The 26,113-nt window shown below is 44.2% G+C and overlaps 2 protein-coding genes across 14 annotated transcripts in view; one reads left to right on the top strand and one right to left on the bottom strand.

Annotated features, from left to right (window-relative positions):
* Nucleotides 1–18,707, bottom strand: part of SNAP47 (synaptosome associated protein 47) — a 27,644-nt gene extending 8,937 nt beyond the window's left edge. The window contains exons 1-7 of one of the 11 annotated variants that reach the window (XM_084282106.1): nt 17,192–17,430; nt 16,982–17,114; nt 15,754–15,822; nt 14,515–14,648; nt 11,504–12,059; nt 6,522–7,006; nt 2,940–3,070 (exon numbers count right to left, since the gene is read on the bottom strand). In XM_084282106.1, the coding sequence (XP_084138232.1) occupies nt 2,940–3,070; nt 6,522–7,006; nt 11,504–12,003 (1,116 nt within the window). In that variant the 5' untranslated portion in view covers nt 12,004–12,059; nt 14,515–14,648; nt 15,754–15,822; nt 16,982–17,114; nt 17,192–17,430. Of the gene's footprint in view, nt 1–2,939; nt 3,071–6,521; nt 7,007–11,503; nt 12,060–12,143; nt 13,472–13,891; nt 14,362–14,514; nt 14,649–14,998; nt 15,682–15,753; nt 15,823–16,981; nt 17,115–17,191; nt 17,431–18,655 lie in introns of those variants that run through there. The other 10 variants (XM_084282104.1, XM_084282105.1, XM_084282103.1 and 7 more) reach the window with 10 other exon arrangements.
* On the top strand, nt 18,256–26,113 carry JMJD4 (jumonji domain containing 4). Of its 3 annotated transcripts, none has more exons than XM_084282110.1 (7): nt 18,256–18,377; nt 18,947–19,500; nt 20,140–20,305; nt 21,416–21,541; nt 22,243–22,510; nt 22,703–22,849; nt 23,674–26,113. In XM_084282110.1, the coding sequence occupies exons 2-7, from the start codon at nt 19,236–19,238 to the stop codon at nt 23,983–23,985; spliced, it is 1,284 nt and encodes a 427-aa protein (XP_084138236.1). In that variant the 5' UTR covers nt 18,256–18,377; nt 18,947–19,235; the 3' UTR covers nt 23,986–26,113. The 3 variants fall into 3 exon arrangements, with proteins under 3 accessions (XP_084138236.1, XP_084138237.1, XP_084138238.1); XM_084282111.1 differs by lacking the exon at nt 18,256–18,377 and adding an exon at nt 18,510–18,624; XM_084282112.1 differs by lacking the exon at nt 18,256–18,377 and having other exon boundaries at nt 18,801–19,500.

Here is a 26,113-nt window from a genome sequence, read left to right as displayed (position 1 = left end):
GGTCATAAACAGTCCTCGAGAAATGAAACTGCTCAGAAAAACACTGCAGTCAAACACAAGGACTTCCAACAGCCTTAGTTCATTCACAAGGAGTGATGCCACAAGTGGCATGGTTTTCAGTGCACATTAATGCTTTGCATTTATAATATTTCCCCCCTTTGATCTCTAAATGCTTTCCATAAGTAATTAATCATCATCCTGCTCATACTCAGCACAGGAACTGAGCTGGAAGCGGCTGCAACAAAGACAAGCCCCTGCTGCAGGCTGAGATGATGATGCATCCTGTTTATTGATAAGCCATGTTTTTGGGGAGAAAAAAAAGGGTCTAAGCAGCAGGCTACACCTCAGCAAGGAGCACCCTATAACCTAAATCACAACTGACTTTGTAAGGCCACACAGTTGGAAACATGACAAAGTTCCCATTTCTGTGCCCTGCTTTACTGATGGACTTCACCTGCTTCCAGCTACAGCTAGATTTGGTGTGGCAAATTTAACTTAAAATAAAGCCTTGATATGAACTTAGATAACCATTAAATGTGTTGCTCAGATGTAGTTTCAAGACCTCTGCTCCTCTGACTGCAGGTGGTACAACACCTGAAGGCCTTTGTGGTATTTATTTATCACGATGCTGCCCCTGAACCTCACTAGAACACATTCCCAGCCTCAGCACCTTTCAAATCCACGTTTACCAGCAGGCACCCACCCCTTTGATCCCACATCCTTCCACTTTCTTCTCCTCTAAACCTCCCTACAGAGTTATTTGAGCTCCAGAGCAGTGAGAAAAAGCAGTGTTTGGAGAACTCCTGGGAACAGCTGGAGAAAAACACCAGCCTGTATGGGATGAGAGGCTTCGCTCCCTGTTCACATCACTTGTTGGAGGATGCTGAGCTCCCCTGTCCTACGTTTCCTCTGATTCTCTAGTCGCAGCCAACTGCTTTGATATTATCAAGAACTGACCACGGCTGTTTGCTGTTCAGCTGTTCCCAACTGGCTCCGGGGAAGCAATTCCTAGAAAGCCTTTTTTTGTTGTTGTTGTTATTATTATAACATATAACAAACTGTGGCTTTTCAAAAGTATTACGCGACCGATAACCCTTAATGCAGCATTCAGCTTTTTTGGGTCTGGCTGCAAATCAAGATTTATAGTGGTGAAAAGCTGACATTTAAGAGAGGAACAACAAGCCCTTCTGAATACTTAATAGCTGTACACAGCAATGTATGCATGAATGACAGATTGATGATATTTGTACAACTACGATTAAAAAATACTCCTCCCTAAGATCCTCCAAAAGGTCAACGCTGCTTCAGAAAGTGCTGATTTTTTTTGATAAAATGACAGATCATGGTGATAAGCTCTTTAACTGCTCTCCCTTCTCATCTTTTAAAGTGTTAAAAGCCCATTCTGATTTTGAAAAGGTGCAAATTAGATGTTTCACTCAAAAGACCTTGCTTCCTTAACCAAAATATAACCAAGTTTCAGTCTACAATGGTACATTTACATGGTTATTTCTAGTAAGGAAAAGAAACAGCAGTTTAATACATATTAGTGCATGTACTCTAAAATTATTAATGACTGCAATGATGATTAAAAAGGTCTGATTCTCAGGGAACAGGTGCTCAGTAATTACTGGAAAAAAATCAGGCCAACTCATAGGCTGTTAATTTGGCATTCAGAATCTCTCCCCACCCTTCCCAACCCACAAGTTTACCCCAAATCATTAACTGGTTTAAAAAATTCTTGGCTTGGTGAGGTATAAATAAATACCAGAATTGTCTCTTGGGCTCTAGTCAATCCTGAAGTGTTTTGTTTTAAGTAACACTGGCTATCTAACACTGCTTCTAGTCCACCATCCAGCATGGAATTTCTGCAGAAATCCCATTTTTCTGACGTTAAACCCTCACTTACCCAAATATATTTTTGGTTACTGTTCATAAATATACTTTTCGTGCAAGGAGTTTTATTTTCGAGTCACTTAATTCACTGCTATGTGCTTGTGACTCTCAAATGCACTCAGCTGACAACGTGCTGTGGTCTAATTCCCAACTACAACATAAAAGAAGGGGTCTGGAAAGTTGCAGGCTTGGCTAAGAGGCAACAGACTTCACAGAGACTTCACATGATGCTATGATCAAACTACAGATGGAATATCAACGAGAATTAGATGTTAAGGAAAAAAATAATTAAGAATAAAGTTTAACCTTCGACCACTTGTGATGTGTCTGTGATCACAAGTAAACCTGCTGAAACCAAAAACCTAACACCACGTTCCTTTGCTTTTTCAGTTAGTTCATGTTTCAGATCAAGCATGTCCTACAAAGAGGAATTCCACACAAAACAGGTTCTGAACATCAGTTACGAAAGAAATTCCTTAAAGAGCCATTTAGAGGCATAATATCACACTAGATTACTTTAAAGCAGATTCTAGCAGAAGCTCCAACTTATTTCCCCTTCTCTGCTGGACTGCACACTTGTTTCTTAACTACAGGTTCTCTCCAGGCATTTATAAAACACTGCTCAGGCTTGTGGGTGAAATAGAAACAGAACCACTGCTTCTTACTAAAAGGAGGAAAACAGAATAGGGGAAACACGGAAAAATATATATAAAAAAAAATATCTAATTGTTAAGCTTCTTACTCTCCAGGTAAAGCAGGTGAAATGTTAGGATATCCCCAGATTATAGCCCTATTATTTAATATATGTTGCTAATAATCCCCAATTTGTCCAAAATAGTTCAAAAAAAAAAAAAAAATGGAAAGTTATCAGTGTATTTTAAGCAAAGGCTTGACGGGCTTTTTTCTTTTAAGTTTAGCCAGAGGTGTTTGGTTTTGTTTTATTGTTTTTAAGGACAGTGACTACATTTCTGATGAAGTAAGAACACGCATGTCAGCGAGGACAAGGATGGAGAGAAACAACTCTTGTGGAAATTCTCAGCTTATACCTGTTTAAGCTCTTTCGCCTCTTCCTGGGAAACCTTCTCATGTTTCTGCAGCTGAACCTGGTCGTTGTCTGTCCCTTCTCTGCCTCCCGCCGGCGAGCTGGGCTGCACCACTCCTCCTAAGAGTCCCGTGGCTGCAAGAGAAATTCCCATGGTCAAAGACTGCCATCTCCTGTAGCAGCAAGGAGGAGCACTGGGATCGAAGAGGTTGACCTACACTTTGCTACACAGCACTTTGTAAGAGAAAAAGAGCGCTCAGAAAAGCCAGGTTGAGCCTTGAAATCCTGCTAGAAAGGGTTTGAGCCGTTTTGTGCAGTGCCAAACTGGAGGTGACCACACTGCTGAGAAACTTTTCAAGGCAGCACCTGGGGAATGGGCTCACGTGGGGTGTGGGTTTGCATCTGCACTGACAGCAAGCAGCAAGGTCCTCCCAGTCAGATAAACGAGGAATCTCCCCTTACTGCTTCTTCCCTTTAATCTTTTTTAATTAAAGACCTTAAAAGTGATTGATCGCAGACAAACCACAAGAATCAAGTCAGCGAACCCCCAAAACGGCAGGGTGACCCCAGCCAAGCACAATCCCTGGTATATGTTACCTGCCCCCTGCCCTTTATTTAAAGCAGCAGCTCCTATTGCAGTATCTGATACTACCCTGCTGCAAGGCAAGGTTGTTATTTCTGCTGCAGCTGGGTGCTAAAAACCCAAGACACACATCTCAGCTCCTCGAGGCGCTGCAAACCTCTCCAAAGCGCTCCCACTTCAGGAGGCACCGAGAAGGAAGGAGGCAAATGCTACTGCTGCCACCTGCCAGCAGCCAGGGCAGGACACTGATGGCAGTTCTTGGGGACAGAAAGCACATCAGAGGCCAGAGCTCATTGCCACATCGAAGGGCTGGTGCCCAGCTGGCTGGCAGCAAACCCTCATCTGCTTGGGGCAGCGTTGCCTCTCCGTGAAAACGGAGACAAAGCTGAACCCAAAGCAGCAAACCTGAAATCCCTCTTAAGTAGTTACTGCAAACTGGTAATCCCCGGAATTATTCGGTTATCAGGCTGAGAGTCGCTGGACTCAGACACCATCGGGGTTTAAGACAAGCAAGGCATTCACTGCACTAGTGGTACAGCAAAGGGCTGAGATCCAGGCACTGCAAAACGCTGCTTAGGGTGAATTCCTGCCGTGGTACCCCTCAAATGGGAAAATGGGGAGTGGGTGACAAACATTCCCATGAAGGCAAACAGCCAGACAAGATTCTTCATGTTTCTTATCAGCCAAGTGTCATTGTACACTAATTATTTAATTAAAACCATGGAATCTGTCCGTTTCACCCCCATTCATCTCCCTGAGGATGAGAATGGGAGGGGGACACAACACAAGTACACAGACAGAACTAGACAGGGGCAGGGGATCTGGCATTTCTCAGCAATTTTCTAGCAAAAAAGAATTTAATAAGAGGCAGAAACATTTAAAACACAATTCTGTTTAGCTTCGTTACGCCCAGTTGGACTGCAGGACCCGCTGCCTCCACGGGAGGATGAGAAACTACAAAACCTCTGAACAAAGTGCAGGGCAAAATCTGCAGCCTTGGAAGGGATAAAAAGCTGCGAATACCAATCTCCAGCTATAGGATTAAGACAGCACTGCCCGAGGTTGTTATGCTGCTAACACACTGTAGGATTTCTTGCACCTTTTAATCTAGGGGAGCTGTTATCAGCCGTTATTGGCTAGGAAAGTGCTGGACTTAATCCAGCACAGAAGAGCCTCTGTTAAAAAACAAACCTTGCTGCCCTGTCTTCGGCATTTAAACACTCCACGCAGCTTGGTCCAAAAATAAAGAAAGTCAGAAAACACATGCAAAGCAACTAAAAATAGTCTGAGATAATCTAGTGTGTATAAAACGCCTTGCAAATTCCCCTTCTATGTGAAATCAAGCCTGAACTCTTGGGAACAAGAGTTTTGTTGCACTTTTTTTATATAAATGGGCAATACACACAACTTGAAGGCAGGACTCGTATAAACAGCCAGGATCCAGATGAGACTACGACAGTCGTGGAAATGTCCACGTCTCTGTGCTGCCAAGAGCAGAGAAAGTTTTGAGCCAGTTTGGTGAGCCAGAGGTAGCTCTGCTGCAAGGACACATCTCCTGCAAGGCTCTGAATCAACAGGAGCTATCTGAGAACACACATTTTACGTGTGCACAGAGGCAGGCATGCATAAGACAGAGCCTTTTCTCCCCCCAAGCTTCGAGCAAAAAGAAAAGTTAGAAAAAAAATCAGTATTTTCACCCTGTAAGCAGCCACAGAAAACAAACAAAAAAAAAAGCAGAGGGTAAAAGCCAGTCCTTGACTGCCATCTTGCGACAGCACACAGGCAGCAGCAGTCTCCAGGGGAGGAACAAACAAGGGTTTTGGTGGAGCTGCAGAAGTCAGGATTTCCATAGCCTCCAGTTTTCTTTCCTGACGTTTCCAAATTAAACAGTCCACATGCAGGTGGGGGTAGGAGAGCAATATCCTTGAGTCACTGACTCAGATGCAAACAGAGCAGAGCAGCGGGGAAATTAAGCACAGTAGGGCTGTATAACCAATTATTTTATGTAACCAGCCTTAAGACCATCAGGAACTGAACACCAATTTGCTGGAATAACTCCGTGCTGAAGAAACCAGCAGGTTGTTTTTCCTCTAAGTTGTTGTGCTGACATTTTAGTGCCAGATGCCCAGAGACTGACTTCCTTAAAAATTAACAAGCTTTTCCAAGCTATGGCCCTTGAAACTCGACGAGAAGAAAACATTATCCTCCCTCCTGAAATCCAGTTTCAGCTTTGTGCATAGAATGAGCTCCATCTATTGTTTTACTGTATCATTTTTCTACTCTTTAACATACTGGGAATAAATCCATCCACTGATTTCCTCTTTGGTCACTGACAATTAGGGGAAAAAAAAAAGGATTTAGGCACGTTAATGGAAATAAATTCCTAATAGACAGCTCTCCAAGTGAATCCAGGTTTGGATTACAAAAATGAACAAAAACCACAGCCCTGCCCAGAATTTTAAAAGCATTAGGAGCTGTAAGGATTTTCATTCCTATTGTTGTGAAGGGCTTTCAGTCCCTGTGGTGTTTTTCAAAACCACTAAACTATGCACTCACCTCATCTGAAATCTAAAAATCTCCTAAATCCAAGCACCTGAAGGTCTCGAATAAAAATTCCATTTTTCATTAAGTGAAAGTTAACCTGACGGTTACCTCAATGCGTTATTTAAAAGCTTGCTGAACTGCACGTCTGTTTTAAGCTTTCTACGCTTAACTGAACGATGGGTTTTACATGAGATGCTTCCAGCTAAAAGCTGCCAAAGGAAAAAGAGCAGTGAGGGAGGACTCGGAAGCGTGCAGTCAGATGAGAGTGAATTCCTGATGGCCCTTCCACAGAGTGGTACAGTTCTGTACTGGTGACCACTGGAAAAAAGGACACAGGGTAAAACACAGGAGAAAACTCTCCTTACAAACACCATATCCTATTCTGAAGTCAAAACCCACTTGGAAACTTTGGGAAAAGACATTTCTGCTTATGGATAGCTTGTTTTCAGCGTCACATACCTGCTTGCCAAATGGAGGTGCCCAAATCTACCTGAGGAGACTTCCTGGCACCAACAAATCCTAGGGCATCCTCCAAAAACTGTATCTTCTTGCTGAACTGCATCTCCAAGACGGGGATTGCTTCTGGCATCTTTGCAGAGAGGAGCCTGTATGAGGTGTCAGGCTTGCCAATAAACCTCTGACGGACGCTGATTTCATACGGCGTGTGAACTTTGATATCGTCCACGTCCTTTGACTCAAACCGGTGAATGACCTGAGCATTGCAGTCACTGATTTCCAGGCCAGAAGTGAAGAGCGTGAGTTTTCCTGGCTTGACATTCGAGTCTGTTCTGTGGGTGATAATAACTGGAATTCTAATTATGATTCCTTCCTGGTTCTTTGAATCGGAAACTGTGGCAGTTTCCTTTGGCTTGGCTTCCAATGGTGTTTTCCAGAGCTTGCTGCTAAATGGCCACCAAGAAGGAGACTCGAGCTCCGTCAACAACCTAGTGGAGAGAAGAGAGAGTTAGAAGGGAGAGAACCCATCAGAAGGTCGTGCTGCTCCACCAGCTCAAAGCAAGTTACAGCAGATTAAAGATTTAATAGTGATTCCAGCCCCCTGCTGCTTCTCAATCCTTTACACAGCTCACCAGGATCCAACCATTTAAAAAATCATCTTTCTTTCATTTGCTAACATGTTGGTCCCAGAACCTCACCATTCGGATGCAAGCAATCTGACTTCTCAGGGGGTTTACTCATGCCAATTTACCACCCTTTGTTCTTCAGCTACCACTGCCTTGTAGCTCAGCGTTTCCACTCTTGAGCATCGCTACTGCTGCCTTTTTCTGCTCCTCCCTAGCTCAGCCCCACAGGCTGAGGCCACCTTTTGCTTTGCCCTCATTCCCATTGCAGTTAAAACAGGATGGTTCACACAGACATGCCCAGCATGGTCAACAGCTGCAGGTAAGAAGAAAAACGCCTGTGGTTTGTGTACAGCTAGAAGCAAGAGTCAAGGAGATGCTGGATATGATCCTCCCGTTGTATTTTCTATCCACAGAGCCTCTCGCCTTTTTTGGGGTCCTCTCTCAAGGACCAACATCACAGATCTCACCGGGTGTAAGCCTCACACGTAGTCTTTCCGCTGAAAATGATTGGGAATGAGTGGAAAGGTGGTGAATTCGCTTTGATTTCCCACATGCTGTGCTGCCTACTTGTCAGCATCCCTCTCCACATCTCAGCAAAAGTTAGAGTCAGCATCTACAACACTCAGCTCCTGCCCCTCACCTTCTAATGAGGCCAACTGTGTGTAATAAGGCACTGAATGAAACACTCTCACCTTATTGATGTTACAGAAGACTATTTACCAACACGAAGCCTAGAAAAGCCAGCCTTATCAAACCTAAATACAAAGTATTTTTGCTTCCCTACTATTCTGGAGAGCCAGCTGTATTTAATTTGCTTCAAGTTCACTCTAGAAAGGTACTGCCTGATAAAATATGCGTCGCAGCAGGGCTGCTCTCAAGATACTTTTTGTAATGATTTATTTTCCAGGAGAGAATCAGCGTATTTCTGCAGAAGACTTTGCGATTTTAAAATCCTGTTTAATTTGGCTGTAAACACAGTCTAATCTGAAAAAGGAAGCTCTAACCGAACGCTTTGTTTACGAGCCATCAAAGCCACGCACCGGCTTCAGAACAGACCTTCTTAAAGAAAGCCAGCTGCTGGGAAAAGCAGAAAAAAGTCACACGGGGAATAAACCACCAAATTCACAGACAACGGAGGCAGGATGAATTGTTCCAAGAGCACACTCCCTGCTACAGCCGGACCTCAGATATTTAGGAGATAGCAAGCGAGATGAGTAATGAGTCTGGGAGCCTCTGCTGCCCTCTGACACCGCTGTGACACTCCTTTAAAAAAAAGAAAGAAGACAAACCAAACGAGACATAACCAAGCTCTACAATAACAGATTCTGAATGGACAACGGTATCACAGATTTAGGGCTGAATCCTGAAATTATAAGGTTCAACTGAAGTTCAGCATAGAGAAGAAGTGAAAAAACCTCTAAGCTCTGCTAGCACACAGCATCTTCCAAATTAAGAGCCACGCTTCAACTCACCTGTTGTACCTAAAGAGCAACAACTGACCTGGTATCACTCCCACAAAGTGGGTTTTCTGTCCTCTTGGAGTACAAAAGAGTTACGGCAATGTACTTCAGGGCAACGACAGCTCATGCCTGTGTCTTAACGTGTGAAAAGTCATTAAATCCCTAACACAGTACGGGTTCACTTCATCATGAAATGCATGTGCCTTCACTTACTGAAAAGCAGCTGCAATGTGACAAACCTAAAGCTCTGTTTACACTGTGGTAGCTTATTCCTGACAGGTTTCTAGCCCTAATTTTTAAACACTTTTCTCCCTTCACCCTCCCCTCTTTCCCAAGGGGCTGACATCCTGGCTGTGCAACGTCTGATTTACAGTCGAGATTTTTCGGTTGTGCAGCCCTAACAAAAGCTCCAGCCAAGTTCTCTGCCCTTCCACGGAGGAGTCACCCCTCTGTATCAACAAACTATACCATCAGTCCTCACACACAAATGCAAGTTTGCAACCAGAGCACCTTGCCCTCTGATAGCAATATATTTAAAAGGAGCCAGTAAATCTGATTTTTTGTTTATTTTGGGGTTTCGAACATCTGCTAGCATGTCAGACTCAGCCCTGCTTATCTGCACATAGTTCCACTGAAAGCAGCTGTATATACCCAGGCATATACAAGAACAGAATTCATAATCTAAAAAAGCCCACATGTACAGGCAAGATAAAGTTAATCAAAAACCTTTAAACGTATGAAAATAGATAGAGGAGCCTGGTTCTTTTTAGAAGAGACACCACCACCACGCTGCTGTCGCTCACAACCCTGAATTAACACACCAAAGTTTGGTCCCTCTGCTCACCAGTCTGCCTGTACAAGACCTGCTGCACACGCCAAACGGTCCTGAAGTACATTATCCATGTAATTATTTCTCAGCAAGTTTCTAAAGTAAGCAAGAATTGGAGATGAGACATCAGCATATTTAACTATGTTAATAGGCTGGATTAACCAACATGCAACAATTAAACGGGCTTTGTCAGTGCTCCTCTCCATCTTCTACATCATTAGGAAAAAAAACTGTGCACAAACTGCGTTAGAAACAGGAGCTAGAACCCCTTGAAAAGCAGACAGCAAGCAAAACAGTTTGCCTAGCAGCTCCTGGGACGTGTTTCAGTCTGTGAGCAGTCTGGCTAATAAACTCTGCATACTACAAATAAAATAAAATCTCAGCTAACATTTGGTCAAGGTCTTTATTTTTTTTCATTTAAAAATCAAAGCATCTAGCTCTTCAGATCCACCAGGACAAATAATACCTCCCAGTGCATCCTAACCCCAAACAAAACCCTCTTCCAAGAACAATGAGCAGGTATTTATTTTCCTGCTCATTGTTTATTGCTGCAGAACTTTAAAAGCTACTGCTGAAGCTTTCTGTTATCTTGGCTTTTCATTAAAGGGCACAGAGAGCATCACCACAATCACTGTGAAATCCACACTTTCTTTCAGACATGATAGCCTTCTAAAAACAGATGCTTCTTCCAACAAGAACTAGTCTGAGCTTTATTGTGTTTGTTTCTTTCTGCAGGTGTCAAGAGCTTCCACAAAGACACTTGTAGCTACCTATCTTCAAACATAACACTGCCGCTCTTAACCTGGCTCTTTTGGACTGCTATTGACTCCAATTTGCAACATACAAAATAAAAAAAGGAGAGCAATTCACTCTGAATAGGAATCATTAAAGTCAAAATAACACCCTGATTGTGATGCCAACCACTTACCATCCACAATGAGTTCTGAGACAGCTAAAGATACACATCTCAAACGCTTTCCAGATCAACTTCTGCTGTCTAAATGAATCATTTAAGCCAGTGCTCTCAAAAATCAGTCCCTGTGTGTCTAATTGAGATAGCCACAAACAGCCTGCTGTTGTCCTACCCACCCTGACTCTCCAGGTCTCTTATCAGCACACTCTGCAATTTATTCGGTGTTACAAAGCACAGTCCCTTTGGCCCCTCAAAAACCTATTTTTGACCACCTAGACCTAAAGAAATAAAGTATTCTACACAATGTTAAAAGCAGTACAATTTTACAATGCACAGAAGAAGGCACTGCTTCTCCAGCTGTTTTCCTGAATATATCTGCAGCACAGACCCAATCCTCACTGCTGGGCAGCAAATTCTTGTGAAATGGGCAAATAACAAAGCCCTGAACCACACACGGTTTTGTATGTTAAAAGCAGCCTCAGAAGCTGACTTGTATGAATAGAAGTAGTTGTAAAAAGCTACCTAAAATAAAGAATATTTTGGGGTTGTCTTCTGATAACTCTAAAAAACTGTTTCCGAGTCAGCAGCTCACCTGCTGCATTCAGTATTTCCTTTGAAAAGAGACAGAAAAGCAGAGCTGTGGTTGTGTTTGCTGTGAAGCAGCGAAGCAGGCTGGTCCACGACTGGCAAAATGAACCAAACTTTGAATATTTTTCATTTATGCACGTTGTTTTAGGGCATTAATAAAAATGGGAATTCCATAACACGTCTTTTAGCAAGGCATTAATTTGTATCCTTCCCCTAACTGGTTGTGTATTTCCTCAAAACTTCCAGGTTGTTCATCTTCTGGGCATCTCTACCATTTCTGTCAATTGTAGGTGGAACTCAGAAGGGCTTGAAAAGTTATCTAAGGACAGAGGACAAGCACATACACACAAAAAAATTTCCTCAGGGAGAAAAAAAAATTATGTTTCTGTATCTATCCCTCCTGCGCAACAAGAACAAGAATGAACAAGATCCATTGCGACCATCATGGCCTTGAACTTTCACTGCAATTCAACAGTTCAGTTTCCTGAAGACTTTTCTGTGGATCTCTTATGAGTTCTAGGCACACAATCCCACAACTACTGCTTAGCTCAGATGTCACAGTACCGTACCTGTCTGCCACATCCATATCCCCTTCGATCTTGTTGAGCCCCCTCATGATGTTATCGAACTGCTCGCCCTGGTAATGCAGCACTTTGGCAGTGTCCTCCAGCCGTTTCTGTGACCCCGTCAATAATCCCGTCAGCTCCTTCCCCTTCGTTGTCTGCAAAGCTGCTGCTTCTGCCCCCGCAGCACCTTGGCTGGACAGCAACTGCTCCCTCCAGAAGTGCTCGAGGATGTTGAACACCACATTCCTGCTCGGCTGCAGGGAACTGAACCAGTGCTTGGTGTTCTTCTCCAGGATGGTCAGAGAGCTGAAGATTAAATTTGAAGACTCCTTCTTGATCTCGCTGATGCTGGAAAGGTGGAAGTTGACCAACAGCTCCCCAGTCTTGTCAGCTGTGAATTTGATCGCGACAGGAGTCAGCGAGAGCCTGCCAGAGACCCATTGTTTGTTGGTGTCCAAGTAGTAGGAACAAGGCCAGCTATGGATATTTATGTCTTCGTTCATCAGCTCGCCGTTCAGAGCCTCCTCCACAAGAGCAACGCTTTCAAAGCCAGGAGAAACTAGAGTGAGAGAGAAAAAAATAAATATAAGCAAGAATCCTTAACAACAGGCAGTATTTTCACTGTATCCTTCTAGATACGCACACAAGAAGGATTTGAAAACACCTGCAGGTACTTTACAAGATTTGGTTACCATTTGAGTGTTTCCCTCAGAAAAACTCATCCTGCCTGAACAGGGCTGTCAGTACTGCTGTCCCCTCCACAGCAGCGCTGCCTCCCCTTCTTACAAGGCTCTCATCATGGTTTAGTACACGATATACAACAGCACCTACTTCAACTGCCCGTTGGTTAAGAAAGTCCAGAAGGTACCAAAACACAAGGCCACCAGCACATATCCAAACCACACACACCCATGAAACCACTGCTCCTTCCCCTTCAAGATAGGGACATCCAGGTATATAAAAAACACCCAGAATGTCCATCCCGCAGATTCAACAGCACATGTGAAACCACAAATCACCACTGACCAGACGTCATGATCATTAACGAGCAGAAATACCCAGTGATGCTGCTGGGAAAGCCCTGACAGACCCAAAGGGGAGCTGGGATGAAAAAGATGCCACATAGGTATTGGAATATAAGGTATCCAAGCACACAGTTTGCTCACCAGCATCTGGGATTCCAGCAGAAACACACGGAGCCATCACATTCCCAAGGCCTGACCTGCTTACTCCAGAACAATCTCAAGTTTGGAAAGGCAAATCCAACAAGCAAGGCAAATCCAAAGGCAAATCCCACTCCCAAAGCCATTTCTTACACCCAAAGGGCCAGTCTGTGTCCCACAGTACCTCCTCTGTAGTGTGAGTGTTCAGCAGGAGCATTACAGACCAATTACCTTCCACAACTTAACTCCTTGTGAGCAGCCGCTACATAATTAGTGATTTAATTACTCGTTTACTCATCATCTCCAAGACCTTTGATGTATTACAGCATAATTTACAGATGAGTGCCGGAGCATTATCACAAGGTGTTCAGCTACCTGTATGGCACAATGAATGAAATTTAGATCTCTACCACAAAAGCCCTGTCAAATTGATATTGAGACTCATTACACCTTCTGATTTTGTTATGATCTAATCCCCTTAAAAAGGGGGAAGGAATCCTAATGCAACCAAAAACTAACAGACTTTTTTCTCAGGTAGTACTGCTATGAGCTCCCACAGCACACACTTGAAATCTGCTCACATTTTCAGATTGCTGCCTCCTTAATAACCCTTAAGGAGAGCTTCCTCACTCTAAGCCCAGTTCAAGATTTTGCTATTACTGAGGTAGGGTTTACTCACTGCACACCGTATTCCACAAACTCTTTCCTTTTCAAACCTTATTTCCATTGCAATGAGTTTCACCAAGGCATATGGAAAAAAAAACACTATGCAGAATTCAGACAAATTTACAACGAAAATGCTCGATCTGTTCAGGACTAATAAAGCTACAATCCTAGCAAATTACAAGGCTTCTCACTGTGACGTGAGCCAAACAGTGAGATCAAGTCCGCAGAAAATTGATTTAGAAAAGTAGCTACAGCCAGAAAGCAGTGACAAGCTTTAGGAAATTCAGTTTTATATCGATCATTTACTGAATAACTCTGTAATTTGGAGGAAAAACTAAAAGCTCTGCCCTTAAATCCTTCCATCTAGGAAAGGAAAGTAACTCCTCTAATGCAGTGAGGTTTGATTGAACAGATCTCGTAAAGAGCTTTTCTTTCCCTCCAAGACTGGGTTTTGTGAGCAGCCAATGATCATAATTTCTATTTAAAGATCATTCTTTCTGCAACACAGAGCAACAACATTAAACATTAAAGTCATTCACAAAGAAACAGAAAAGAAAAATACCTGAATGATCAGCCAAACGTGACTACAAAGAACCACGCATCAGGAGCAGGGCTCCAGAACAGCCATAAACTGAACTGGAAAAAACTTAAGCTACATTAGTATTGAAATCAGCACCAGATAAAACTAAATCATGGAGCTTTGTTAATTAGGAACTACAAATCCAGAGATTTAGGAACTACAAATCTAGAGCGTTTAACTGCTTGAAGCTGCCTAGGTTTCAACACTGATGTTTTCCTTCTACAAAAACACTTTCAGAGATATTATCATCTCCCTTGCTCACATTACACACTCAAAGGTTTTAAATTGCCATCCATTTAGCATGTTTTAAGACGTGTATACGGAGTATTTGAAATGCATATATAGTCACACAGATTATTGGAGTGCTCTCTCTCAGAACTTCCAGGAACAGGGACACGATAGCAAACAAAAAATAAATCAAAACAAACATCTTGTATTACAACTCCTCATACCCTACACATACTGCAAAGGTACTGAAGGAGCTCCTATCAGACCCAGGGGAAAACAAACAAAAAATCAGCAGCAATCAAGAGTGCATCATGTTCAGGACCAACCCTGACACCACCCCTACCTACCCCAGCAGCGTGCAACTGTTTGCTACTTACACCTTTTTTCAGGAAAATCTCCTAAGTAGCAGCATGCTGCTCACAAGCTGTTTCCCTGAGGTGTTATTTTATAAATAATGCTGAAACGGTGACACTGAAAGATTACAAGTTCTGCAGAGGATCACAAGGGAAACCTGGAAGCGAACACAGGTTGCTCAATGCTGGGACAAGCACAGAGGAACAAAATGTCATCTGAAAAACAACTCCCAGACCTTGCTACCAGTACCAGTCACCTAAAATAACGCACAAACATACTATGGAGGCAAGGAGAGATGGTAAACAAGCAAGCAACCCTTAAACTTCTGTAAAATCTCAGCCTAGAGCCAATTTTCACAGGCTAAGGGTTCCCAAACCGCCCTGTACAGACAGCATTTCTCTCGAGCCTGCTCATTACCAGAAATAGATGTAGAAATATCAGCAACCGATGCAGTCCCACAACCGTGCCATACTAAGAGCCTCTTTACCCATACCACAGGCTCCTTACCTCTATCTGTAGACACAGAACTCTCGGGCAGCTTCACGGGAGCTGCTATCTGTACAGAACCGTCCATTCCTACATAGATTTTTTTTCCCCCTGTGTATTTCTCTTCAACGTCCAGGAGAGCAGGTGAAAATAAAAATGAAGCTGAAGCAAAAATCCTGCTATGCCCGTTACCAGATAACACCAAAAAAACCAGCAGCCTATAATCAACAGAGGAGGTATGATTACCCCTGGATCTAAGAGTAAAAAAGCTGTCTCAGCCCAGGGGAAGAAACGAAGCAGTCACTTGACCCGTGGAGTTATGTGTGTGCATGCCCTGGGTCATATGGCTTTTGACTCACCTGAGAGCTCACGGGCTTGGCCTGACAGTCAGCTTCTTTCTTAGCCCGAGGGCAAAATGCCCAAGCAAGAACCCATTTGGTAATCAAGCCCCTTCACTGTTCCAGCATGTTTTCCCCCTGATATAATGGTTTAACTAGCACTGGATCTGCACAACCTGCACCCCCAAGACAAAAACATTTAAACATGCACTTCACTTACGCAATGTAAGAATGCTTTTATTCAGTAACAAAAACACAGACATCAATGGTACAGAATGCAGCTACTGTTTAAGAGCTTTCAACAGCACACTATAATTTAACACAAAGCTTCAAGGAGCCTGCTTTTAACACCAGTAAAATCCCTCAAGTGTTGAACACAAGGAAATGGTCACGGGCACCTGAATTTAGCTGGAAAAAGGCATCAAATCTGTGCTTTACCTGTGACATCCACACTGTGTCTTCTGTTTATCTGATGGGTAGTAGCCTGTGATCATGTTTTCTGAACGACTGAAAAAATATATTGTTATCCTACTGTTTTTGTAGCTCCACTGTCCTGAACCTATATTAGGGAAACTTCTCTTCGGTCTCTACTAGTAGCATCCTCCCTTTTATGAGGAACACTTGTCCTCTGCTTAGCTTCCCTCTTATTAGCTTAACTTCCCTCTGATTAGCTTGTACAGCACCTACACAGAGGACACCTCAATATACTTGAGCTGTGCACTGAAGAGCACTGTTAAATACACCAGCTTCATCTCTGATGTGAACTGTGAATTCACTGCTGAACCCTAAATAGCTCCGCTACTGTCCTTCAAAATCAAGATTTATTTTCCCCCCATTTTCTAAATGTGAAATTCAGCATTATGCTGCTCCCCATTTCTATTCTTTCTAAAATAGGTCTAGAAACTCCTTAGCGACAAGACATGGTATTCATGGTTCTGGAAACACAATGAAAAAAAGCCTCAGGTGGAATAAAATACACGTTCCAGTGTTCCCACCCAGAAAAGTAACAATGAACAGAGGTAAGCAAGTCACTTATATTACCATGAAAATGACTCAGATGGCAGAAAACAAACAAATGGCTTTAAATTACTCATAAATACATTCAGGAACAGGTTCATAAGGGTTATTGCGCTTGAACTGCTTGCTGTGTGTGCAGTGGAATAGGAGGAGCCACCTAAAGTGATTTCTCAATTAATTCCTTCATTTTGCCCACATTTTGGTCCACAATACAGATAACACAAGCAGTCTCACCCAGCCTGGGCTCCCCAACATCAACAAACAATTCATGTTCTGCTCTACTCTGCCAACCAGCTTTTTTGGGAGGAGACAACACAACATTTGTCTCCTTGACGCAGCAGCACAACAGCCAGCGAGAACCAGGCTTAGCAGCAAAGAAACGTGGATTATATTTCTGACAGTGTCACCACAACATCGGGCACATTCTTTAACCAACACGTCTCAGTGGCTGGTTTCATAAAGACAGTGACTCACCCTCTCTTGTGAGGTGCTTTGAGAACACCTAATGAAACGTAAGCATTACTAATTGCCCAGGTGCGAGGAGATGCTATATACGTTGTGAGACAGCACTGCCAACTCACCCCTCCACAAGGTGGCTGCCTCAGAGCCTACAAAACTCAGATTCCCCTCACCTGCACTTGCAGATTACCTGCAGAACATTACTGCACTTGTTTCTAACACACATCACTTCTTCTCTGTCTTCTTTCCTGGAGGAAGCTTCCATAGGGTCAGCATCTTTGATGGTTTATTCCCACATGGCACCACCTGGCAAACCATGAGTTCTAACAGCCCTGTGAGCCCAACAACCCTCATAAGAAAAACATTTATAAGATGCATCCAGCAGCGGCTCCTGACCCACCAGACTCCTAACTGATTCTCCAAGTGATGCCACAAGACACAGTGCTTCCAAGTGACCCTCCAAGAAATGCAACAGGCAAAGATTGGTGGCAGCTCTGTGCTACCTGAGATTCATCTCCTCCTGCCTCAAGAGACCAACAGACCCCTACTGAGAAGGGGCATCTGCACCGAGAGGCTCATCCACATCAATACTTCCATCCTTCCATCCAGAAAGACATTCTGATTGCACACCACTTCTAATACAAAGGGGATCTCTGAAGAAGCCCCAAGCCCCCCCGCCCCCCAAACCCTCCCACATCTATTTAACTCCAGGATGGCCTCAGTTCACTCCCTTTAATGCACACCAGCCCCTACACCCCCCAGATTAACATCCACCAGCTTTCCCTTCAATCCCAACCCTCCCTTGCCCTCTCCAACCCAAAACACAACCACACCTCCACTTCCCAAGCCTGGCTCCCCCTGGGGTCCCCGCCCCATGCATGGCAAACCCTCCTCTGCCCTGCCCCAAATTTGTCCCTTCCCCTTCCCCACTGCCACCCCAAAGGCTCACCCCATGCTGGCATCCCCCCCTTTCCAAATAACCCCCAGCATAAATCCCCCTTTTCCCCTCCTCACCCCAAACCCAATGCCATCACCTCCTACCCCTATCCCCCCCCAAGCACCCCCTGCTGTCCCTAACCCCCCTGCAGCCCATCCCTGACCCCACAGCACCCCACCTCCTCCCCTGCCGTTACCTCAGCCTTGCTCAGCCCCCCCCCCCCATAGCGCCAGGACCACCTCTGCCCCCTCCAAGCACCCCAAAACACCTCCCAAGAACAGCTCCGGTCCCTCACCTCCACCCCACCACCAACCCCCTGCAACCTTTACCCTCTCCCCAGCCTGCATCCCCCCTCCCAACCGCCTCCTTCCCCAGATTTCCGCGAAATATCCCCAAATCTCCCCCAGCCCCCCGGGAGCCCCCCGCAGCACCCCCTCCCCGCCCCGCACCCACCTCCCTCCCTCCCGGCCCCGCAGCGCCGCTCCGCGCCTGCGCCTTCCGCCCGCTCCCATTGGCTGAGCGCAGCGCCCCCTCCTCACGCTCCCCCCCGGCGCCACTGCCCGAACGCGGGCGTTCCGGGAGGCGGCGCGGGGAGGTTCCGCCTCCCTCCGCCGTGAAGCCCCGCCGCGAAGCCCCGAGGGAGGCACCGGTGAGTAGCAGCGGCCTCCCGGTGTCTCCTCGGCTCCATCAGGACCCATCCGCCTCACGGACGGGCCGCGAACCTTACAGGGGGGCGATGTGTGCGTCGCCCTATGGCGTCCGGGTGCTCCCTGTGGAGCTGGGGGGGGGGCTCCAAATGGCGGCGCCAAGATGGCGGCCGCGCCTCTCCCTCATCCCCCAGCTCTCCCCCGGCTCCCTGCTCCCCTTTAGCGCCCTGCTGTCCCTCAGTCCCCTCGGTATCCTCTCTCCCGAAGCCTTTTTCCGTACCGTGCCGGTTCTCCCCGCCCTGGGCGCGGCCACCCCGCTTTTATTCCCCGCTCCCCGCCGTCTCTTCGCTTCCTTTCGCCTCTGGGAGCTCCCCGGCCCGCTGAGGAGGGGCTGAGGAGGGTGGGGGGGGGGTTGCCGCATTTCGGATCCTCCCTTTTCACAAAGGAGCCCCCCCCTCCAACAGTCTGCAGCTGTCTGCTGTGGTCCTGAGTGTTTGGGGGTAGTTTGCTGCCCCCCACACAATAAATTGTGTACAAGGGACCCCCGCTGAAATTAATTCTGCTCTTTTAGGACGGAGCCAGCCCTCGCCGACTGCCCCCAGAGAGTGGGGTTGCCCAGGCAAGAACGTGACAGGAAAACAGCATCTTTGCCACATAACATCAGGAACCCCCCAGCGTTACACGTTACAAAGCATGGAAGGTCCTAATTAGCCTGGTGTGCCCTTGCACAACACCCCGATTTACCTCTCAGCGTTCATATTTTCCTGTGAGTTTTCACAGACTTCGAGGATCGAGGCATGTAACGGGGGAGCATCTGGTCCGTGCTGCCTTGGCCAAGCCAGGAAGGGCCTCCAGCCTGCATGGACAGGGCAACATTTGCCTGCTCCACCGCCTTTTTCCGTGACTACAGCAGCTCGTCTCAGAGCGCATTCTGCCTCCCCGCGGGACACGTTGACTTTATTGATAAAGTAGAATCGTTCACGTACTCAGACTTCTTCCGCGATTACCTGATTCCCAACCATCCCTGTGTTTTCTCAGCAAAATTCACTGATGGCTGGGGCAGCAGGAGAAACTGGGTTACGTGGGATGGAAAGCCTGATTTTGATTACCTGCTGCAGAAGTTTGGTAAGTCATGGTGTTTTTAATACCTAATTGAAACATATGCTAAATGGCACCATACTTTGTTTTATTTGTCTAGAAATTGAACCACTAGCCAAACTGAAGCAATTCTCCAGACTTTTTACTAAGTTAATGCATCTGTTTTCTATACGTATTCATACTTTTCATTGCAGTCAGATTTCCAATCTTGAATTTGTGTCCTTAATGAAGCAAAATAAAAAGTGCTGTATAATTTAACCGTACCATTTTATATACCTGCTTGACTATAACCACAAGAGCAGCCTGACACTTAATGAGTAGGGATAGGCAAGGAGAAAATATTTGCAGTGAAAAATCTCAGAGCTAAACTTTAGACTGTAAATTAATAGTGTATTTAATAAGTATCAATTCCCAATGTAGTTTGTTAAAAAGGAACTGCAGGCCATATTAAGTAAATAATTTCTGTTTTGAAGCATGTTTGTTTGCCTAGAATGGCAGTGTCAGGAGTGAGAGCTGGGCACGTGATCGTTGCTTTATGGATTTGGACTGTTCTTAGCATGGTAGTGCCCAGACATTAGAGGCGGCTGCAGTGGATAGGGTTAAAGGAGTTCAGTTTCAGCACCAGTTACTCTGTTCCCACGTGAGCTCAAAGACTTTATATTTCAGGAGACGCTATAGTACCTGTTGCCAACTGTGATGTCAAGGAGTACAATTCGAACCCAAAGGAGCAGCTCCCCTTCAAGGAGTACATAAATTACTGGAAAGAGTACATTAAAAATGACTACCGCTCATCCCGAGGGTGCCTTTACCTGAAGGACTGGCACCTGAGCAGGTAAGAGACCACCGTACAACCCCCTACGTGCCATGCACAGCAGGGAGCTGCTGTGAAGCCTTAACACTTGTCCTTTTCATGCTTGAGAGTTTAAATGTTGCCAGTGCTGTTTGTTAGCACCTGCCCACTGAAATATCAGTCCTGTTCATGGTGTACAACGTGCAGTGAGATTCTTAAACAGCTCACTGTGTCCTGAAGAGGCTTCCAGTCTTGAGCACTTGCTTTTTCATCTGTGTTTTGCATGACTGTGGAAACCAGGTGACGATAACATTTGGCTTTCATTTGACTGTTATTTCTAAAAAGAAGGGAGACATTCCTAATGGTGCTTAATTCAGTGAGCATTCTCTCCTTTTTCATATGAGCTATGATCCTTTAGTATCCATTTTCTTTACTAACTTTCCCAGTCATTAAAGTAGACTTCAACCTGTGCAGGCTTTCCTTCTTCAGCCTGCTGCTTGGGAGGTGCTTGAATTGTCTATTCAACCACATCTGGCTGGGACTTGTATGTCTTTTCACCCAAACCTCTTCTTCCTTAAATGTATCCAGCTTCTAATCCAGCCTTCTTGTTTTCAGTTCTTGTTTTCACTTTTGAATGTACCAGTGACTTATAACACAGGAAATTAGTCAGTCTCTACCTCTGCCTTTGTTTGCTTTCACAGACATCAGTCCTGTGGTTTGCTGCAGAAAGTCTGCACTTGTGGCCTCGATAGGAAAGGGGCAGTATATACTGTGGGAAGAGGCCACACATTTGTCGAATCCCACAGCCTGGCTTCCCTCCTAACCCTTACACCCCCAATCTGTCATCCTCTTGGATAACTGGCTTTGATGGCATCTCAGCTAAAATGAAAGTGTTTATTAGGAACCGTCTTTGCCATGATGAGGAGGAGTCTCCAAAATAATAGTCAAGCTTCACAGCTTTCCTGTAAGACAGAAAAACACAGTTGCATGCATTTTGAATGCAACTTGGAGTTGTAAATGGTACAAAGGAGATGGAAGCAAGGTGTTAATGGCCTGCTAGATTGGTCTCTGCTTCTAGGCTTGGGGAACAGAGGTAGAAGGAATAACACTGTATTTTTCTGAGACCCATGTCCCACACTTTATCTTTTTAAGAGCTTTCCCAGAGCAAGATGTTTATACAACACCCGTGTATTTCTCATCTGACTGGCTGAATGAGTACTGGGATGCCATAGCTGTGGATGACTACCGGTTTGTCTACATGGGACCTAAAGGTTCATGGTAAGACAGCTTGGCTTCTGTCATTTTTACATATATTTTTTTAAGATTTATGGGGGATTTTTAAGACTTACAGGGATTATCACATCGTATTTCAGGATATCGTGCACTTTCAGGCAGTGCAGCAGTGAATCCAGCAATCTTGTTTCTTGAGCAGCTGATTTTTTTCTGGATGTGAAGATTCCTGATGCAGTCAGCTGAGGTCCTTTTGCCCTGTAAAAAGTCCTGAATAGTTTACACAGAATCTGTAAGGAGTGTCAGCAGGTTTATGAAAGGTTTTAGAGAAGAAAAGACATAGGGGACCATCAACCTCTTGTGATTTGCAGAGCCAACAGAAGCCTCAGAGGGGCACTGATGGGTTGGTCAGATATTTTGCAGGTGGCAAATTAAGTTGAGCCTTGGTGATAAATTTGCATTTAGAGTATTCTCAGCAGTTCACGTCACACAATCTCCTGCTGTTGAAGAACTTATAGGACAGATTAACAATTAACTGATAAAGAAACACAGAGGATATAAAATGCTGCAATACTGTGCAGATACAATGGTCTCTGAATACTAAAATAGAAGTAAATGAAGAGGCTGACAGGTTGGGATCAGGTTTGCATAGTAAAAGTTGCCTTCTGTGTGCTTGACTCATGTAGACATGAATTCCTTGTACATATTTTAGTTACTGTCTTTACTCAAGCCTCTGATTTGCCCCACAGGACTCCATTCCACGCTGATGTCTTCCGTTCCTATAGCTGGTCAGCCAATATATGTGGGAGGAAGAAATGGCTGCTCTACCCACCAGGTCAGGAGGACTACCTGAAAGATCGCCACGGCAACTTGCCCTTCGATGTCACTGCACCTGGTCTTCAGGACAAGAGTGTTTACCCTCGCTACAACCAAAGCCAACCCCCTGTAGAAATCGTGCAGGAAGCAGGGGAGATAGTCTTCATCCCCAGTGGATGGCACCATCAAGTTTACAACCTGGTAAGATAACTGATGCCAACCTTTTAATGACACAGAGAGATAAACAGTAGGCTTGAATTGGATCAAACTTTTATTGCCACGGCATTTTGTGGATGCTAAAAGTCTAACTGGACTACAAAAAAGTTTAGAGAGAGAAACTTTTTTAGAAAAAGTTTAGGTAGAGATTAATAACGATTTAACCTCTTCCTTCAGGAGGATACCATCTCCATTAACCACAACTGGGTGAACGGCTGCAACGTAGCTATAATGTGGTGCTTCCTGCAGGATGAATTAGCAGCTGTCCAGCGGGAAATCAATGAGTGGAAGGACCCTATGGGTGATTGGCACTTACAATGTCAGGTATAACAACACGTTTCTGGCTGGCTGACTCAAGGGTCACATATTTTGGGGTTTTATGGTGCTACCTTATTAGAGCTCTAAGACACGCAGGTCCTTAAGCTCCTACCTGGAATTAGTACATGATTCTTAAGGAAGTAGGAACTTGTGACGACTTCCTTTCTCAGGAAGTTAAGTATTACTTTAGGAAGATAGGGAAAGGCTTGTGTCAGTGCATACTTGCTGTGTTAAGGAGGTTAGGATGTTGTCTGAAAAACTAATGCTTCAACTGTTCTTCAGCTATGGGGTTAGCATTGGGATCAATCCTTTATGTAGTATTTACTTTCTCTTTCGTAACATAAGTGCTTTTTCATTTAAACAGCAGAACTTAGAGACTGTCACACAGGAAAACTGGTTTGAATATCATTCATAATCGAACAGTGAATCCAGAACAAGTAAAATTAAACTGAAGGTGGCAGGAGGCTTCTGTGTTTGCAGATATGATGCTTTCAGAAGGCAAAATTAGTGAGCAGTGTTGTATCTTGTATGTACCCAAAATCTTAAGTGTGAAGCAGGTGTAAAGTTTATTTCTGGAGGTTGATAATACTGCTCGATTGATACCCTCCAATAACAGTTTCAAAAATCACAGCCATTTAGTAGCTAGTACTGTGTGTTGTTTTTTTGGGGGGCTAATGAAGTTTCAAATCAGTTAAGAAATTTTAGTGCCATCAGGAAACCACAAAAAAAAAGTTACTCATGATTCTGGGTAGATAAGCCTGTAATTCTTACTGTAAAGAAAAGAGTTCCTTCCATTTCAGTGCTGGTTTTTGTTTTGTTTTTCCCCGTAGCTGATCATGAAATCTTGTACAGGTATAGACTACAAGGAGTTCTACAACTTCCTCAAAGTTATTGCAGAGAACAGGATTTCTATCTTGGAAAATGGCCTGGATGACGAAGCTTCAGCAAAAAACACTCCAAAAGCTGCCATTTCCACCTTGGGCATGCTCCATGCAGTGTTTGATTTAAAGAGGACTGTGAAGGTGTTAACATCATTGAGTGCTAATGAAGATTTCAAGAAACTAGACCTGACATCACTTTCTCCACCTCCGGAGGCACTGCTCCACCACTTGAAAGCAGCAATAGATACAGCGCTACTCTAACTTCCTATTTATTCAGTTCTTTGTAAAATGAACCTTTTGCGAAATGGGTGTTTGTAGAAGAATGACTCCTCCCTGTGTAACAGCTGTTGCAGTTTTAGTACAAAGAGCCTTAATATAGAGTGGGGAAGAGAGTACATTCACGAGCTGACTGAGTACTTTTTAAACTGACAGCAGTTAAATATCTAGAATAACTAGGAAAAAAAAAAAAAGATCGTGGGGAAAAAAAATCATGTTATTATTGTGGAGTCTGATAAATTGAGCCCTGCTGGTAGAGGAACAGAAATTGTGGAGCAAGCTTCAGTCTGGCAGGGCTAAACACTGGAGCTGCAGTGGTCTGCACTATATTCCCTCTGCTTCTGAAAGCACAGCATACTGAGAACTAACCTGTGCTGCAGACTCCAGCAGTTAAGCTCTGCTTTGAATGGTCACAGTGAAATTATTTTAAGACCAGTCCTGCCTCCAGGTGTGACTTGGGCTTTTTAATGTTAGAGGACCCTAGTTAGCTCCCCTTGAAGCCAGAGCTGGTTCCCCAGCTGCAGCCTGGCTGTGGAAGAGCTGACTGTACTAGTTTCTTATACAGGGATGTCTCTCTGAAGCTGAAAGCCTCAGGTAGAACCAGCCTTCGTTCTGCTACAGGGCCTGCAGGACTAATTTTAACATACCAGGAAGATGTCCTGCTAGCAAATCTACCACTAATAATTTAACCATGCGATCCACCCAAGCTCAAAAGAAGCTTGAATGTACTCTCTCATTTCTACACACTATTTCAAGGCACAGTATTTCATCAAGTAGAGACTTGATTAATCAGGGAAGCTAGCAAGTAGCCTCGTATTATCTCCTAAAAAAAAAAAAAAAAAAAAAGCCATGCTTTTAACACTCAGATAGCACTACTGCATGGTTACAGAGCACAATTTGCAACCTGAATGCTACCCTCAGGCTAAAGAACATTTCCAGTGAAGCATCCCTCTTGCTTTTACTGGTTGGCAAGAAAGCCTAGAAGCACAAATGGCTGCACACTGTTACCTTAGTTGCCTCTTTAGGGCTCACTTGAATTCCTGGTCAAGAACTTCCTGAATTTTTAAACAGAGTTGACCAGTAAGAGCAACTAATAAGCTTATGTTTAGACAGTGCAATAGTAGGAGTCATCAATAGGCTGAAAAATCTCAACGTTTTCTAGATAATCCTGTGAAGTTTGTACATGCATGCATTCTGCATGTGCTATTTTGTAGTAGAAGTCAAGCATTTTGAGTAGGAAACGGTACCTGAGAAGAAAATCAATACCTAGAGCATGGAGGAACACAGTATGGAGAAAATACTTTTTTGTTGTTTTTAAACAGCTGTGACTACATCTCTGTGATTCATTCTTCTGGCAGGGTATTTCTTTGGACAGAAAAAGTGCCAGTTCTAAGCAACTCTGAAATTAAAAGTTCACAGCTGCCACTTATGCTTGTTTACATTCTCAAATGTAGGCAGCTGGAGGTTTTCTTCCTTACAAGAATAAGGTGAGGTTTCAGAGAGACAAGAAACAATGCTTTCAAGGTGATAATCAGGGTGCTGGTAGGAAAGCACGTTTGGTTTTGTATTCCCCAGTCTCACTGCATGCTGTGTAACTGGTATTGGCACCAATCACTTTATAAAATTGCAGTGAATTCCATGGGTGCTTAAAGGGCTTGCTTAGGTGAACAATACTTTTCATTTCATGTCAATGCAAGTCTAGCTTTTACACTGAGAACCCAGTATCTCCGCCTACCCAGGATCAGTTTAGGCACTGCTGTCCAGCAGACTTCATCCACATTTCTGCAGGGAAAAGTAGCACAAAAGTTGGCTTTATTGGTTCAGTCTCTTACAATTATATTAAGTATTTTGTACTTCAAATTATTCCATTCCCATAGAAGTCAGCAAGCAAGCCACGTATTTTCTAAAGTTAAAGGAAAGGAAATTCTCACAAGAGTCTGAAAACAGCAACAGGGTTGAAATAAATATACAAACCTGGAATCTCTCTTAAAAATTAAACAGCTTTATTTATTTAAATACAGTTACTGTAAAACATACATTAGGATACTCTCATGCCAATATATTAACTATTGTAACCAGTGTACTATTTATTAAAGCATAATACATATGACAA

This window comes from Netta rufina (assembly GCF_964035555.1).
Source record: "Netta rufina genome assembly, chromosome: 2".
NCBI lineage: Eukaryota > Metazoa > Chordata > Aves > Anseriformes > Anatidae > Netta > Netta rufina.
Note: the sequence above shows the minus strand (reverse complement) of the source record. Positions and strands in the feature narration are given on the sequence as shown.